This window comes from Melanotaenia boesemani, chromosome 12 (genome assembly GCF_017639745.1).
Source record: "Melanotaenia boesemani isolate fMelBoe1 chromosome 12, fMelBoe1.pri, whole genome shotgun sequence".
NCBI lineage: Eukaryota > Metazoa > Chordata > Actinopteri > Atheriniformes > Melanotaeniidae > Melanotaenia > Melanotaenia boesemani.
Window position 1 is genome coordinate 7,713,874 of NC_055693.1, and position 18,079 is coordinate 7,731,952.

The 18,079-nt window shown below is 38.3% G+C and overlaps 1 protein-coding gene across 1 annotated transcript in view; it reads left to right on the plus strand.

Annotated features, from left to right (window-relative positions):
* xpo4 (exportin 4) overlaps positions 1-18,079 on the plus strand; it is a 61,497-nt gene that overhangs the window by 1,823 nt on the left and 41,595 nt on the right. The window contains exons 2-6 of the mRNA XM_042001946.1: positions 5,637-5,742; positions 7,246-7,387; positions 7,977-8,115; positions 10,297-10,413; positions 10,509-10,662. Coding sequence (XP_041857880.1) covers positions 5,637-5,742; positions 7,246-7,387; positions 7,977-8,115; positions 10,297-10,413; positions 10,509-10,662 — 658 coding nt within the window. The remainder of the gene's footprint in view (positions 1-5,636; positions 5,743-7,245; positions 7,388-7,976; positions 8,116-10,296; positions 10,414-10,508; positions 10,663-18,079) is intronic.

Consider the following 18,079-nt stretch of genomic DNA (forward strand, 5'->3'; position numbering starts at 1 on the left):
AGTGTCTTTGTGTTATACAGATATTTCTTTATCATTGAAAGAAAACCATCAAACATATTTTAAGGTTCAATATTTTTATTGTCATTATGCAAAAATAACATTTTGAGGAGTCTCTCGGCTTAGCACATATTTTGTTGCCATGACTTTTTTGTGCTGCTGAGTTAATTTATTTCTTACCACAAAAAGTACTAAATTCCTGATTTGGCATCTTCAGATGTTCCTGTGGTCCCTATTATGGTTTTGTTTTTTATTTGCAGCATAGAAGTGGCATATTTTAACATGTTGTTAGTTCATAGCAATACCTCCTAAATGCAAATAGAGCCAACTATTGACCTTATAACTGCTTAACTGATATAAGATCATAAAAATAAAGGACCTTAATTAGTTTGGGTGTGAAATTCCTCATGTTACAGCTAGGAGTCTGCACTCTGTTTTGGTAAACTCAACCGTCATAATGTCCAAATGTGTTTGAGCTTTAGTAATCATTGTACATTAAAATATATGTTTACAGTCTCTTGAGCAGGAAGGTGTGTGTATGTGTGAGAATGTGGCATTATTATTATTAGGTTGAAGCTACATCCCGAAAATGTTCATGAAATGTTTTGTTCTACACAAAACCACTGAAAAAGCTGCAGTATATGCCAGGCCTGTAAAGTTGGTGTGATGCTGCCACAGAAATACACCAAAAACAGAGAATAAGACATGGAGCATGCCCATAAACTCATTAATCCCAGAGGCAATTTTAAATCATCCGTTGTAAACAAACATATGGAGAGGAAGCCTGCAGAGAAAATCAAGAAACAAAAGGAGACATTTGTGTGGACTGATGACAAGGTCGAACTTTTGCTTCATGTTCAGTAGCTTCTGGAGCGAATGCAACACTGTAGTCTGCCATTGTTGAAGCTGTTGGTTGGATTAACAGATGTGAGTTAAGAGAGAGCTGAGACTATGGCGTCACTGGTCCAGGAAAGATGCGTACAGTTTGTAAACATGTGCAGCATCTATAAAACTTGGGCTCCCAAAACACCGGTTCCATGTAGATGAAACATCCGTCCATCCATCCATTTTCTACCGGTTATCTGGGGTTGGGTTGCGGGGGCAGCTACCTAAGCAGGGAAGCTCAGACTTCCCTCTCCTTAGCCAAATTTGCCAGCTCGTCTGAGGGGATCCCGAGGCATTCCCAGACCAGCTGAGACATGTAGTCCCACCAGCTTGTCCTGAGTCTTCCCTGGGGTCTCCTCCCGGTGGGACGTGCTCAGAACACCTCACCAGGGAGGAGGCATCCTGACCAGATGCCTGAGCCACCTCACCTGGCTCCTCTCGATGCAGAGGAGCAGCAGCTCTACTCTGAGCCCCTTCCAGATCACCAAGTTTACAGCCCTATCTGTAAGGGAGAGTCCTGCCACCCTGTGGAGAAAACTTATTTCTTCCTCTTGTATTTGCAATGTCATTCTTTCAAACACTACCCCCAGCTCGTGGCCATAGGTGAGGGTGGGAACGTAGATCGACCGGTAAATCGAGAGCTTTGCCTTTTTGCTCAGCTCCTTCTTCACCAGGACAGACTGATGCAGAGTCCGCATCACTGCAGACCCTGCACCGATCCGCCTGTCAGTCTACCACTTCATCCTTCCCTCACTTGTGGACAAAACCCCGAGATACTTGATACCACTTGGGGCAGGACCTCATTCCTGACCTGGAGTCCTAGGTGGAGTCCTACCCTCACTGAAAATTAATCTGATTCTGACACTGGTTGTACAGGGACCAGACAGCTTGTAAGGGGGTCCAGCACTCCCTACCCCCGGAGCACCCCCACTGGAATCCCCGGGAGACACGGTCAAACGTCTTCTTCAAGTTCTCAAAGCACATGTAGACTGATTGAGCAAACTCCCATGACCCCTCCAAGACCCTGAAGAGGTTGTAGAGCTGGTCTGCTCTACAACCAGCTACAAGTTTTTGCCTCAGCGACTGCCGACTGCATTCTGCTTGAAACATCCATTCCATAAAAAATCTTAAACAGGATACCCTTAAACTTGTCTTTTGTCTTTTGCTAATACTGCGTGTATGCCTGCCAACAAAACTTCAATCACAATCTAAATTTTTTTCCCTCTGATTGTTTACTAGACAGTTCATAACACAGAGATAATCAGGAAATGAGGTTCATATCAGGAGTTGAAACCCAAATGTTGTGAGACTAGGACGTCTTACAAAATGTAATTTTAAGGCTCAGAATACTTAAAAATAGTATTTCTACCTGTATCAACTCTAAAAGAATCAGATAATTGAGACATTTCAGATCAGATATTTTGCTGTTTCTTTTACAGATATCTAATTCTAATAATATATATAATTCTAGTGCATTTTGGATATTTTTAGACACTAATTTATGCACTTTTTGCATCAATTTATGTGGTAAATATTTCTTGTAAAGGAAAAGTAGGAGGCCATTAAAATTTTATAAAATATGCAGCAAAGCTCACAGCCAATCTGTTCTGCTTTTTTAAATATTTACTCTCCTGTGGTTCAAATTCTGTGTTAACATAAATCCTGCTCAGTCAACACACATATTGGATGAGTTAACACTTTAATCCTCTTTTGTATTTTATTTCTAGAAGACACAAGTATGCATAAGGCTTCTGGCGACAGAATTACTTCATTGCAACTTATTCGTTTTGAAATCCCCGACATTAGTAATTCACATGTTATCAAGCTTTCATTTAAATTTGAAGATGTTTTGCATTTTCAAAACATGCAAATCGGACGATTTTACTTTTAGAATTGCATTAGAATAAACTCTCTGAAGCCAGACTAACTTAAGATTAGTTTGCAATTAACAACTGAAAGCATTACGTGGTGGGTTGCTGTGGTTTAGGAGTTTAAACGAGCAGCTTGCTGACTGAATGGTTGGTTTGGACCTGTTGTGGGTGTATCCTGCCTTTCACCTGATGACAGCTGGGATTTTTTTTTAGCCCCTTTACAGGAAGAAGCAAGTTTAGTAAAAAGATGGATGGTGATTTGATGTCCAGCTTATCCAGACAAACTATTCTTAGGCACGGCACTGAATTCTAAAATCCCTCCTATTCATATCATTGTGTGACAGAAGAAAAAGAAAATGTGTGAAAGGATGTGCAAAACATTTGGAACAGTTGATGGATCTAAAAATGTGCTCTGGAAATGAGTTTCATGTGTGAAGCAAATGGATCGTACTGTGCATCTTAATGTGCAAAAGCAAGAGTGTAACCTCGGTCCAAATCCCAAACTTTACTGACTCAGCTGAAGTGCCAGATTTTGACTGAACAAGGGCAGAAAACTGGGTCTAATGCAGCACTGGAACACATTATGGTGACAGCACATGCTTCCTGGAAACTAGTGTCCATTTGCATTGAAAGGGGAAACAAAAACTCCCAAAAGATTTTTTTATTTTGTGTGGATTAATCACTTTGCTTATTTGACTTAAGCAAACTGTCAAAAACCAGGAAAGCCATGAACATAATAAACCCGCAAAAAACAACAAAAAACAGGCAACTCCCAAAGCTTGCAAAGATTAAGCAGGCTATAGCATTTTAAAGCTCAAGACTCATCTGTTAAAACTCTGTTAAAGATCAATTGCTGTGTATGTTGTTACGTTATAAATGTTTTTTTAGTTGATTTGTATTTTATTCTCTTCCTGTAAAGTGACATTGATTGTCAGAAATTAAATGTATTATAATTAATACTAAACCTAAACCTTATAGTATATTTGTTCACCACAGCATGAATGCTTGCTTTTTCAATTTTATAAAAGAAATCCTCATGCAGTTCCCTTGATTCCCAGAATCTGGATGGATGGATGGATGGATATATACATACATACATTCATACATGCAGACATACTTTGATTCCAAACAAAGAACTTGTAGCAGCAAGTGTTGAGGCAAATAACTCAAATCAACAAACAAAATAATAAAATATAAGAATCTACATACTACAGGTACAAATCAACAAAATAAGAGAATAACTATAATAAAATATTATGTATTAAAGTATCCATAAAGTACATAAGTTTAAAAGTTAAAGAATAGTGCAGGTGGACCAGACGGATGTGATTAAAAACAAAGTAATATAAAAACAATCTGCTAACCAAAAATAGAATGAAATACAATAAAAACAATGAATTCAAACAGCAGATTAAAACATGTTAAAAGCAGCCTGTTCCCTGTCTACCAGAGAAGAATTGTCGTGTGATGGCATGTGGAAGGATAGATTTCCTGTATCTGTACAACAGCGGTTAGAGAGGATGGTCGGGGTTTTCAGTGATGGATTCCACTTTGTTCAGTGACTGAGTTTCAAAATTGTCCAGTTTTCACCCTATGATGGAGCCAGCCTTCTTTATCAGTTGTTATATTGAAGTGTTTCTAACATTAGATCCTGACTGATGTAATTGGTATTAGACATTAGAAGTCAGTAGTGTCCTTAATTTGATTAAACTGGATATGCAAGTCTTTAAGAGACTGAATTAGTTTTAACTAGGGAGATCAAGAGGACACTTATAAGCTGAGCTCATAGATTTCTGGTAACGGTCAGATATATGTGGTGTGTTTGGCATCTCATCATAGCACATTATGTGGTTTTAAGTGTGTGTTGTGTTTTCTCACAAGAAAAGCTCTTTCTTCCCTCCGCTGCAGCTCTGCCTTCAGTCGCAGAGCCGCGTTTACTGCAATTAGGTCTGGAATGTGAATTCCCCGCTGAGCAGTATTGTGGAGACACTCTATAAAAATCAGTGTTGTGCTTTTTCCCATGTTTATTCATTGTGAGTTCAGAGCTGCAGACACTCTTATGGGGTAGATAAAGGTGGTATTGCTTCTGTTATTGCATTTACTTCCAGTGAATACAGGCAATATTTCAGTGTAGAAGTTTTCAGTTTTCAGTGGTCATTTTGATTATGGTTGTCATTTCTTTTTCTCTGAGCTGTGTTTTCTTTCCATTGTGAATTGTTTCAGTTACATAATGGGTTGTCATTTAGTAAGCCTGATTTAAACCTTTTTTTGCCTTCATTTCTCTGATTTCAATGACAACATAAATAATAAGACCTGGTATATTCAGCAGTATCCTGTCTTGTGCAGCGTGGTGGTGCTTGCTGCATTTTTGATGATTATTTAAGAATATTTGTTCAGAAAATCATTTTCTCCTGTTGCTTGCTATGTATTTATTAGCACATATGAAAGGTTATGCTAGCTTCTTTGTAAGATTGACAGAAAATCCCACACAATAAAGAAAACAAACATCCCACCAGTAAGAATACTGATGGTCTTGGTATTTTAGGTGTGTTTGGGAGGGAGGGGGTCTGTTGGGCGTTTTCTTGGCCCACCTAAATAAAATCTTCCAGGTAGCCCCATCAATACTGTTATTAATTTACCCAGATTTTTGCTGGTGCACCCAAATTAAAAAAGTTAGATGCACCAGTGCAGAAAGTTACTCTGGAGCCCTGAAATTACAACCATATGACTAATCCTGTCACTACTAAAAGTTTCAATTCTAAACTTGATTTTTTTCAGTTTATCTTCTGGGTAAGGGTTTTAAAAATATTTTAATTTAAACTCACTTCCAGAAAACCAAACCTCTTTCTCTAAACACTCATTTTCTTTTCTTTTTTTTCCCAGGCACCACCGTCCATGGTCAGCACAGAGCAGAGGCAGCATGCTGAACATGTATTCCTCTCCTTCAGGAAGTCCAAATCCCCTTTTGCCATCTGCAAGCACATCCTTGGTGATTATTAACTAAGTAACTTAACTTGGATAATCCTTTAAAATGTACATAATGTTTCTGAACATGAGCTGATCACAACAAAGCTGCTCTGTGTCCATTCAGATGAGACCTGCTTGGTTGTTGTTATAGTGTATTTGCAGTTGTTTGGGATTCAGGGTTCAGGACGTGTTGTGGTCCAACTTTTAAATATTCACTCTGATGCACAGTTTAAATACAACTAAGGACGCCTCATAACTTCCTTCTGCTAGAACCTTTTTTGAAACTCTGAAGTCGTCACATGTATGTTTAGAAGGCTTTGCAAAAAGCTGCAGCATCATCATGCATGAAAAAGAGGCTCCAGAAAATTTCACTCACACCTTCTGCCTGGTGGAACCGATACTCTTTTATCTGTCTAAAAGCCATGCTTTATCATCAGATATCATCAGCTACAGCATTTTAGGCTTTGGTTCATTTCCCATGATTCTGTGGCCCACTGTGTAATGCACTTTTGTAGCTGAGCAGATTAGGTGTAGATAGCATCGTCTGCTGTGCTGCTGATTCAGGTGTAATACTGGAGCCTCCAAGGTTTTTGCTTTATTAGAGTGTGTATGTTATATGTCTGTTATCTTAAAAAAACGTATTTTAATTTAATCGTTCAGTAAATCTCTTCTGGTTTTAATCTAACGACAGGAAATCACATTATACATAAGTTTACTTAAATATATATATACAGTCAGAACCCCTCAGCTTATAGCAGTAGAATTTAACATCACCTAAAGCTACAGCTTCCAGATTTCTCTGTGAAAGCAGGATTTATTGTTTGGACTCTTGAATTGGACTGCATTAAATTCAGCTGCATGCAAGTTTGCATTTTAATGTGAGACTGCACACTGAGTTTGTATGCAAACATTCATAATATTACCATGACATATTCTCTTAAAAAATCTTAATTGTGCTGAATTTCTCAGCAGCATTAAGCATGAGGCTTCATCTTTGCAATGACTGTAGGACAAAGTTTAAATTTTGTCCAGATTTTTAGTGTCTAAAAATATTTAGGTGTACTGGATGCAAAATGTTTGTTTTTTTTTAACAACATATTGAACTTTTTGTAGATCTATACAGTTTTAATCATCTTCTGGCTATATGAATAGTCTTAATAACTACTAGTTTTATTGACTAGGCACTTTAATCTGTAATATTTATGTTGTCCATCTAAAACAGGACACAGTGACACCAAAACAGCTAAATGGTTAGTTTTATTTTTGCATTCAAATGACCCACCTTTAAAATTTGTCTTCAGCAAAGAAAACCAGTTTTTTTTCCAGCAAACTTTTTCAACCCCTCTAGATAGTTCTATTTTCTTTCTCCCTCCTTGTGTTATTTGTGTTGCTTTTCCATTTATGTACAGCACTTTGTTTCAACTGAGGTTGTTTTAAAGGGCTTTATAAATAAAGTTGAGTTGAGTGCAGTTACATTTCTCACACTGTTTTTTTTTAACCCCTCTCTCTCTTTTTTGCTTACCAGAGACCAGTAAGGTGGACTATGTGCTATTCCAAGCGGCCACAGCCATCATGGAGGCTGTGGTGCGGGAGTGGATCCTGCTGGAGAAGACCAGCATCGAATCACTCCGGGCATTCCTTCTCACCTACGTCTTACAGAGACCCAAGTAAGAAAGAAAGAAAGAAGAGTGGCGTTGTAAACTTAGTGGCAGAATAAAATGTACGTCCGGAATAGAAAATGTTTGGTTGTATTTACATGCTGGAGCTGGAGCCCTGTCTCGTGAGAATTACCTCTGTTTATTTTTGCCTGGTTGGATTTTATTTGGCTAAAAACAGACAAGGAAGAGAAGGAGAAAGAAGATAGATCTTACCTGGAGTGACTTAATCGCTAAGCTGAATATAAGATCTGCTAACATGATGTAAAGATGTACCAAAATCTCATACATGACCTTTGTTTTTTTGGCGAATTGTAAACAAATAGTAATACTTCTAATACATTTACTGTATGGAGGGATGTATAGCCTCATTATTAATAAAGATGTTTTTGATATTTAAACTCAATTTTGTGCTTGTGTTACATTTCACAGGAAGATGCCTGATATGTTTTGAAGTTGCACGTGTTTTTCAGTTTAACAATTGTTGCATGTTTTTTATGAGATACAACATATTCAAGTCTGAAGCTATGCTCATTATGAGCTGTCACACATACATCAGGACAGTGAACCTTTAAAACATTTTGCTCTTGTTCCCTTGCAGTCTGCAGAAGTATGTGCGTGAGCAGATCCTGCTGGCCGTGGCAGTCATTGTGAAGAGAGGCTCTCTGGATAAAAGTATCAGCTGTAAAAGCATCTTTCATGAGGTCGGGCAGCTCATCAGCAGCGGGAACCCCACAGTGGTGAGAGAAACCTGAATTATAGATGTACACCTTTGAATGTTGCACAGTATACACTACCTAGGGATTTTTCTTCCTTTTTAAATGATCAGCATGACCTTAAAATCGTAAACGGGGAAAAATACTGTAGCTTTAAGTTTAGGGGATTTCATCCAGGGTGGATTGGTATTGGTGGATTTAGCATCTGTATAAATGTTTGTTAAATTGAGAAGAAAAAGGCAGCACAGTCCCTGCTTTTAGATCATTGTGATCACATGTAGACAGTTTAGGGGGCAGCATAGTTATCAGCATCAACGGGTAGGTAAGGGTTTGTTGCTTTTGATCGAGCTTATCCTAAATCTAGCCGTGGCTGGAAATAAAGCATTTTAAGAATTTAAGCTCTCCTTTTTCTTTCCATAAAATTAAAATACTATAAAGAAATTTTAACAAACCAGCAAAAAGTACATAAACACTTATTACACTAAATCCCTTTTTAGATAATTGGTAATGAGAGGAACTGTGGAATAAGAATGCTTGTTGGTATTACTGGGATTTTAGTTTATTGGGTTGGGCCATTTTTATTATTTGACTTTAGACATTCTGCATGAGGGCTGACTGAGATAACAGTCTTAGAGTTTAGTCTGAAAACTTTAAGAAGACTGCACCAGGAAAGCAGACTTTGTGTTTTTGTACATTTAAAAGAAAATATGAAATAAAATTCTGCTGTATTTGCCCATGTACTCATCAGCTTTTCAAAAATATTTTTGATGTTTTGTGTTAAGAAGAAATATGTCATATGAAAAAAAAAACAAAGACTAAAAAGATAGATGGCTATGACTCAGCATGCTGATTAAACATTGCTTCATAAATCATAAATATTTGTGTCATTCTTATGAAAATACAATTTAGCCAATTTTGTCTCAGTGCTGCGCTGTTAAAATGCATGTCTTCTCTTAATCCAGTAGATGGCACAACTGCTTCTGTTTCTGAAAGCAAACCTAAATCCTGAAAAGGCCAGGGGTGCTTAAGTGTTGGTTTGAGCTGAACTACTGGCACTGGAAGTCACTGATGCATAAAAGGGGAAAATTTAAATTTGGTGTTTGCCGTCAGATGTTGACACAGTGCCAGAAATAGTTTGTAGTTAGTTACAAAGTCATTTAATCTGAAAAGAACAAGTCATTTATATGGGAAAGAATCAGAACTATTTACCCTTAAATCAGCTGATTAGTTTTTAAAAATAGTTTTAATAACGATTTGATCATGGCATTTACAAGTCGTTAGCTGGGATGGGATTTTAAATTGTTGGTAGAAAATTGTTTCTTTAAAGACGTAGAATGGCTTAATACTGGGGGATTTTGTAGGATATTTTGGACCCTGATGGTTGTGGGATGATTTTTGGATTGAGCTCACTTCTCACGTATACTGTCAGATCACATTAGATTATTATCTGGAGGCTGGGTAAGGCTCTTTATGGTTCCTTCCTAAGCAGACTTAGCAGGGCACACAGCTGTCCTGCTGGGGAGGACGTGAGTGGTCGGCAAAAGTTTTTAGGTGGCAAACATAAGAGTAATGTCCAGGATGCAGGTTTCTCCAGCAAAACATTTTATTCCAACAAGTTGAGAAGTGCTGCTAAATCCACCTGCCAATGGTTTTAATGTGGCTGATCCATGTAAACTGACCCTAAGTGTGCATTTATTTAGGACTGTTGTCTACATTGTCTGCATGAAAGGTTTGCGGTGTATTTATTTTAAATGGGAGAGGAAAGTGAATTTTCTTCAGTAGCCACAATGACAAACAAAACTGTACTGCAGATGTTTGCATTCACATCTTAACTAGAAGACGTCTGACTGATCACTCATCTGTACCTAATAATGAACATTGATGAGCCCCAATGATATGAATCCTTCAGTCAGATGAAAGAGTTTCACATTATTCACCATGAAGTTAATTACTGCACCTTTTCAAGAAACATTTCAACAAATCTGTGTCATACACACAGATTTGAAGCCATTTTGACCTTGAAGCATTACTGTAAATTAATCCTCACAGAAAGAAAAGTATTTTTCCAAAGCTTTGTTTTTTTTTTATTTGTTTCTTCTCAGAAGTTGTGGTATTTAAAGCTTAATTTACTTGTTTTTCCAGTGTGATTAATAATAGCATTATGTCTACTACAAATACTACTTTGAATAACATTCTTCTCTGCAGCAAACGCTGGCCTGCTCCATCCTGACCGCTCTGCTCAGCGAGTTCTCCAGCTCCAGTAAGACCAGCAGCATCGGCCTCAGCATGGAGTTTCACGGCAACTGCAAGCGCCTGTTCCAGGTTTGTTTCACACCTTGCCTTCATCTTTTACTCATCATGCTTTACTTTGTATTACACGGGTGTCTTCATCCCTCCTTCCATCCATCCCTCCTTAGGAGGAAGGCCTGCGTCAGATCTTCATGTTGACCATGGAGGTGCTGCAGGAGTTCAGCCGCAGAGAAAACCTCAACGCGCAAATGTCCTGTGTCTTCCAGCGCTACTTGGCTTTGGCCAACCAGGTCCTTAGCTGGAACTTCTTGCCTCCCAATTATATCCTTTCTTTCTAAACCTTTCCTTTTATTGTGCCTCACAATATTTTTTAAAATAGCCCCACTGTTTATCTTATTTCCTACAGCTTAATGGATGTTTCTGATGTTGAGTGAAGAGAGTTGAGAATCAGGCCTATATATTTTGGTAACTATTCAAGTGTGTTTGTGTGTGTGTCTACAAATATATGATGGGCAGGAATGTGAATCTGTTGGTCACTTTAACTTTGTAGTTCATCTCTTGCGCACACGTCCATGTTATCTTTGCAGTTGGTCGCATTGTTAAGCGAACTTATGCACTTAGTATGCGTGTTTGTGTGTGTGCGGTGGGGTTCATTATGACTTTAATCCCTACAGCCAGGCATCCTCTCTGCCTGTCTGATGGGATCTGGAGTGGCGCTTGCTGCCAGCCAGAGCCATGTATCATTTTCAAAGAGGTGTCTGTGTGTCCGTCCCTGCATCATTCCAACAGCGCACCACCCCCTGCCTTGTCTTGTCGAGGCTGCCCTTGGTATGTGTGGCACGCTCACTTCAATATGTGTGTGTTCTCAAAGACACGCTTTTAAGTCCAAGAGTGATTGGAGTCAATTTTTAGACAACAGTTTAATTTCGTTTTGGTGTTGGGTGTCCCTGTGAATTGTTGTTCATGTTGGGAACCATGAAGTTTTGAGGTTAAAACAGCTGACTTCTGACGTGGGTGTAAATAAACTTCATGTGATATCCCAGGTTGAATGAAGCTATTGTGGGAATTGTAAAGCTTAGTTAGCAAATGAGAAGGTGAGAAATTTATGATTACGCACCTTGATTTGTCAGATATGCATAAACCAGAGTCAGGATTTGCTATTTATAAAAATTAAAAGGCTTTTTAACTAAAAAAAATTAGATTTTTTTTACTCCAATCTTTTAATATTATCTTGAGTACTTTAACATTTGACTAAAAACAGCCAAAGCTTAACTCCATCATGAGCATAGAACATACTGACATCGACAGAACATAACCAAAATAGTTCTGGTTTTAATACTTTATTCAACTCGCCTTCAATGACTGTTATATTCTTTCAGTTGAAACAAGAAAATTATTTTCCACAATGTTTTCCTGCAAACATGGGAAAATGACATTTGGAGATGATTTTTTTTCTCTCGTGTATTTTTTTCTCTAGCCTTTATATTACACGGTTATAGAGAAAGTAACTGGATTTCACATTTTTGTACAGCAATAACAGTAGAATGAAAATAGGTGGTTATAGTGAAAGTCAATGGACCAAAACGGTCTTCTGGAGGAAGAATGGGAGTTTATTGTCAACACAGTAGAAGATTTAGTGTTCTTTCAGGGTTGATGCTGGAATTCCAAAATTCTTTATAAAATAAACGTCTCAGCATTAAAACTAACAAAATGACAACAAAAAATACAAGTGAAGAGACCACAAATGGCCCTGAGAAGGCCTGAGGGTTATTGTTTGGTGATTTTGTAGATCATTTGTGATATGTAAGTTGTAATGCATGTGAAAATGACAAACTGAGGTAAAATATTGTTGAAACAGCTCTTATTTTTCCTCAAGAAATTTTAAGTTCGCTGTATGTTTTCTAAAGGAATGGTTCATAAAGGCCCATTTATGCTCACTTACGTATGTAAATAGGGATGTCCGTTTCAAACGTTGTCATAAGTCGCATCCTCATACTTCCATGCATCTTTGATGTTACCTTGGTTGTTAAGTCAATTCCTCTATTAGTGGGCATTGCCAAGTTCAGAATAAACTCCTGTGATCTGACATGAGTTTCAGAAACCGTTTGGCAGCGGGGGATGCACCATTATAAAGTTGTTTCCGAATGCCCTAAATATTCACATAGCCATAGCCTTTCTTCAAAAGCTCACACAATTTCTAGTTGTTGTCCTCGTCTTCATTTTTCTTCTGTTTTTTTGTTTTGTTTTGGTTTTTTTTTCCGAGTCCTTCATGTTTGTCTTCTTCTCTTGTTTTGTCTTTCACTGGTTGCATGTCAGCAATTCTGCTCAGCACTGCCCCCGTGATTTCCATTCTCTCGGTCAAGGGACGAATGTCTAAGCTCCGTGAAAACGGACCAAATTAAGCGCATAACCAACGCAGGAGATGGACAAAACTGTCCCTTCGTCTGCATATCCTTCTACATCTAGCATAAATGTCACTTTAAATGTAAACCTTTTAATAATGAACTTGTAATTCTCTGCATTAAAACAAAGGAAAATTTAGGAGTTTTATTTTTTTATTTATAGATTGTTATTTTACTGGTCTGGCTCACTTGAAATCAAATTGTGCTGTATGTGGCCCCTGAACTAAATTGAGTTTGACACCCTGGTCTAAAGCATTAAATGTTTTAAATGTAGCCGTGTGCAACTGAAAGAGCACCTCTAAATTCTTACTTTACCTAAATGACTGAAGTGAGAATGGCTGGTTGATGTATAAATGCAGTGATGGCTATTCATAGTACACTTTGCCAACAAATAGAGCTGTAGTCCTCTGCCTTCTTGATGTTGAGTTGTCATAAATGTTGACTACTGTCTCAGCTCATAAAAATAGCTTATGACTTCTTACATCAAGTGGCGCTCTCCTTTAAATTCGGTGTGCGTGTGAAGTCTTCAAGTGTCTGGGCAGTTGTTGAAAAGGACAACGGATTGATGAAGACTGCTGGGAGGCCTGAATGAGTGTTGCCGCCTGTCTTCAAGTGTCACAGCACTCTTTGTGCTAGTGCAATGTGAGTAAACGATGCTAGCATGGATATCAGGGGGGGCCCTTTTCTTAAATGCATGGCTGACAGCAGCCACCTCTCACATAAGCATGCACAGTCTTCAATCGACTCATAAGACTCCTTCGAAAAGCTTGCCCCTTTTAAGAACTGAGCGGCATGCAGGTAATCTGTCCTCGCTGCCATCTGAGCCCCGGCCCTTCAGCTCTGGTGTCATTTAGTGGAGACACGCTCCTCAGGCATTGCTACCACACCGTGTCACTCCACACTGGGCTTGACTCTGGTCGGGGTCGCCGTCAGGCCTTGAGGCCATGGCGGCAGTCAGGTGCTGTAAATGGCTGTTGGAGCAGACGGATAACCCAGCTGCTTCAAGGGTCCAGCATTAACCTCTGTATTAGGGTCTTTGTGATGTTGTTTAGATGTCATTGGTATGTGAGGCAATCTTTAGTATCATCTGTCAGATGTGTTGCTATAAGTGGTGCTTTTTATGTAGCAGTTTTCCAGTCTATCACCAAAGAGGAATGTCTGTAATTTTCTGGTGTATCGGCTCATAAAAAAAAAAAAAAAAAAAAAAAAACATTATTCCTGCCTCAGAAGGTGAACCTGAAACTTAAGAAATTCTTCCCCTTTTTTGTAAATCTTTTTTTTTTGTTATTTTAAAGGACCCACTTCTAAAAAGATACCCTTACAAGGAGTTATTCTCATGCTGAAAAGACCAACACTTGTCTTGGTGTGGCTCAGTTTTCTCATTAGCTGTTCAGAGGTCAGTCACTGGGCATTGTGGCCCTCAGGTTAAGGTTAGGATTAGGAGTGTGTAAGCCGATGCTGGATGTTTGCCTTGGCCCTGACCTGTAGGGAGAATCTTTTAACGACTACTGTCTAAACAAAAGTGGGAGGGAGTAAACAGCTGTTTGAAATGCTTATGGATGCTCAGTTGCTGCATGTGTGTTCTAAGCTGTTAAAGTTGGCTATTTTATTTATTTATTTCTTTTTCAACTAAATATATTCCTTTCAGTGAGTAGAGTTAATTAAGGAGTCTGCAGGCACTCTTCTCTGGGAGATCATAACTGTCTGGCTGAAGACGGTTAATTTTATACTTAGAAAATATTCCTCTTATTTTACTTCAATTAACTTGCTGCATTCATCCATACATTTCCAAAGAAAAACTTGGCATTGAGCATTGCTACATAATTGCTTTATTATTGCTTTAATCCATTTGAGGGAAAATTAATGGCAACTGCTGTCTCAACAGATGGGGGCCAAACAGTAGAAGGAAATGGGATGGGAGGGGGTCAGGTCGCAGAGGAGGTATTCCTGGAGTGTTATTTCACATGGCTAGGGTGCAGGGCAGACTTGTGGCAGGATGTATCACTTAAACCCTACCACGCGCCTTAGCATAGCGCTGCGGTCTTTGCATGGCCTTCTCGTGCAGCAGGACCATCCTCGGCGGGGATCAGGCATAATGAACTGAAGTTAGAGGAGAAGCTTGCTAATCTGCCATCCTTCTCAATAAACATTGTTGAGGCTGTTGAGGCTTGCAAAATGATGAGACAAGCAGGTTGTTGGTAGTTTAAAATGGTCACAAAAATCAGGTTGATTGTTGTCAGTAAATTTTGATGCTGAGTTAAAAAAAATATGTTAGTGCGTAAGATACTACACCAGAGATGTTTCAGAGTTTAACACGAAAACACAAACTTTGCAGCACTTTTAGCAAACTGGTTGTTCCCCATATGTCATAAAACGTCGTAGAAGTTTTAAAGTTATCCCAGATGGGGAAATGAAGTACAAGTTATGAAATATTGCAAGCAGATAAAATAAAAACAAAAAGAAAAAAATGCTATTTATATGAAAAATGTTAAGTACTTAACCGTGTGTCACAAAGCCTATTTTTTCTGTTCAGAATGACATACAAAAAATTAATTAAGTATATCTTCATAACTACAAGGGCTGTGTGTATTATCTTGGTTTCAAAAATAAAGCCAAGGCGTGTAAGATTATTGTAGAAGTGTCAAACAAAATATGTCTTACTGTGTCAGAGTAAATTCACCTGGAACATAGTAGAAAATTTACATTGTTATCCAGTTTTGCCTCAATGTCCTATCATGTCAGACCAATAAATACATTTTTGGGCATGGTGCACTTAAGACTTACCCGTCAATAAAAATGCTATATAATATTTATAAATATGTTTTCATTAGTGTAGAATGAGCATTTTACATACAAGGACTTCTGGCATGCTACTATAGTAGTCCCGAGGGGACACCCATTCTGGCTCTACAATGGGCCTTTTGCTCTTTTCACTGTCACATTTAATTTGTCATTTAGGATCATTTTAGATAATAGATAATTTTACCAGTTGTAGTTGCAAAAACGAGCAAAAAAACAACAAAATTTCACAATGAAGTCATCTTTTTTTCTTTGAGTTACATTAAAGGGTAACATTAAGGGACCTCAGTAGTATGTAGATCCACACACAGCCACAGGTATCTTCTCATGCTGTTCACCAGCCTGGCCACATTAGGCTGTGGGATGGCATCCCATTCCTCTACCAGGAGTTATTGACGATCAACCAGTGTGGTTGTGTTTGTCACTCTAGCATGCACAACACATTCAAATGATTCCACAATTGGTTTGAGGTCTGAACTCACAGCAGGTCAGTCCATCCTTTCCACTACCAAATCCTGGAAGTACTCTGATGATCTGACCTCTGTGAATGAGTGTTGTCATCCTGGAGGATGGAGTTCTGGAAATTCTGGAAATATGGGATCACCGCTGGCTCCAGAACCTCATTCTGAGCTGCCTGGCTGTCAGTTAGGGGCTAATCAGGTGTCACTCATGCATGTGTGACTGTACACTTGGCAGTACTTGAATGTCAAAACGAGTGAATACGAGCATTGCAGAAGATTTTGGCATTTTTTGTGGGGGACACTACCCACATTTTTGGCTGCGTTGCTCATTCTGCAGAAGCCTGATCCTTTCAAGTTATACCTCAAAGTAAAGGTGACTAATCAGGCTTTCCAATAATGTATAATACATCACCAGTTGGTATTTTTAAAAGGGGGAGAAATAGTGAGTTTTAATACGTTTTTATATATGTGTAGTCTATGAATTTGCCATTTATTTGTTTTGTCTCTTGTTGGCATGAAAGTAAGAGCATTGTGTCTCTTCATATATTCCTCATATGATCATACAAACAGTTCCAATTTAATTGTTATAATCACACTTTTCCCTTAAATTTAAATTCAGTTAAGTAGCTAAGCTTTGTCCCATCAAAAGGAAAATAGAAGATGAAAATAAATACTGACAGATTTTTATACAATCTTATGGACAGAGAGAAAATCTAGTGTGATCTGGATTGTGTAGTGGTTTAGCGAGGCTTGATTTGGTTATGCTTTGGATTCTGTTGGTTAAGTTTTTTTTTTTTCAAGTACATGTAATTGTAGGAAGAAAAAATTATGATTTAGATCAAATTTTGATAAAACTGTGCAGCCACACCAGAAAGTACCACAATATTCTACAAATTTCTGGCTGGTTCAGCATACAGAAACAAAATGAACAGCAAACTTTTGCATTTTTCATGAATTATTTTATGGTTTATGTAATTTGGCACCTCTGGGGTTTAAAAAGGGGATTTCTTGTGTTTGCTGTTAGTAGTTGAGTGGGTAGTTTGACAAAGCTGTGCTGACTGAATTACAGCTCCTGAAGGAAAGATTGATGCATTTATCTTCCTTCATCATTCACACACTAGAAAAAAATTCAACTTGAAACACTAAAGATCAAAATGTAAAACTACAAACCAGGAAATTAAACTTGAAATGTTGCCAAAGGATCAGTAAAATCTACATTCGGTTGTCTGGTTTTAATAGAGATGTTACTGTGTGTTTGCATGTCTGTGTGGCTGCAAACTTGAGAACCTTGAGTATGTGAACTTCTACACATGCATTTGATTTAAACCCTTGTGGTCAGTGGTTTACACTGGCCAGGCCCTCAGTAAGCTCAATGTGTGTGTTGCTTGTCTGTCTTTCTGTCAGTGCGTCTTATCTTTGCAGTGGAAAACTGATGTGTCGCATTAGTTATTCTTGAGCCTCCTGGAACGGTTGAGATAGTAGCAGGTGATGTCTTTAAAAACCCACCAAACCACAGACACATGTTGTAGTCACTCCATGTATATTACTCATCCTGGAGGCATGTACACAACACACAGACTGTCCATCCTTTTTTCTTAAATCTATTTATTTATTCTCAAAGGCTGCATTCTACAGTTATGGTTGTAAATTCGCTTGTCATCTCACCAAGTGGATTTTTCAGCATTGGAGATGACAAGAACTAAATGTTTTGACATATAGATCCACAACATTATAGTTTTTTTAATGGAAATGCCTGCTGCCCACATGTGCATCAAGTTGTTTAGCTTGAAAGCTTGAGAACACAAGCGATCTGATCTCTACATAACAGTAATGAAAGTGAACACATGGAAGTAAATAAATATATAAAACACCATCTAAAATGGTTAAAGCTGAGCACTCGGGGTGATTTACAGACATGGAACCTCCTGGCAAACTGTTTTGCTTTTTCAGCCTTTTTCATACCTGAGATTTCTGTTTATTTTTTTTTACAAAACATTATCAACAACAGATTCTCTCACACACAAGGAAAAAAAAGAAAGAAAGAAAAGAGAAAGTCCTGCGTGTGAAGAGTGAACA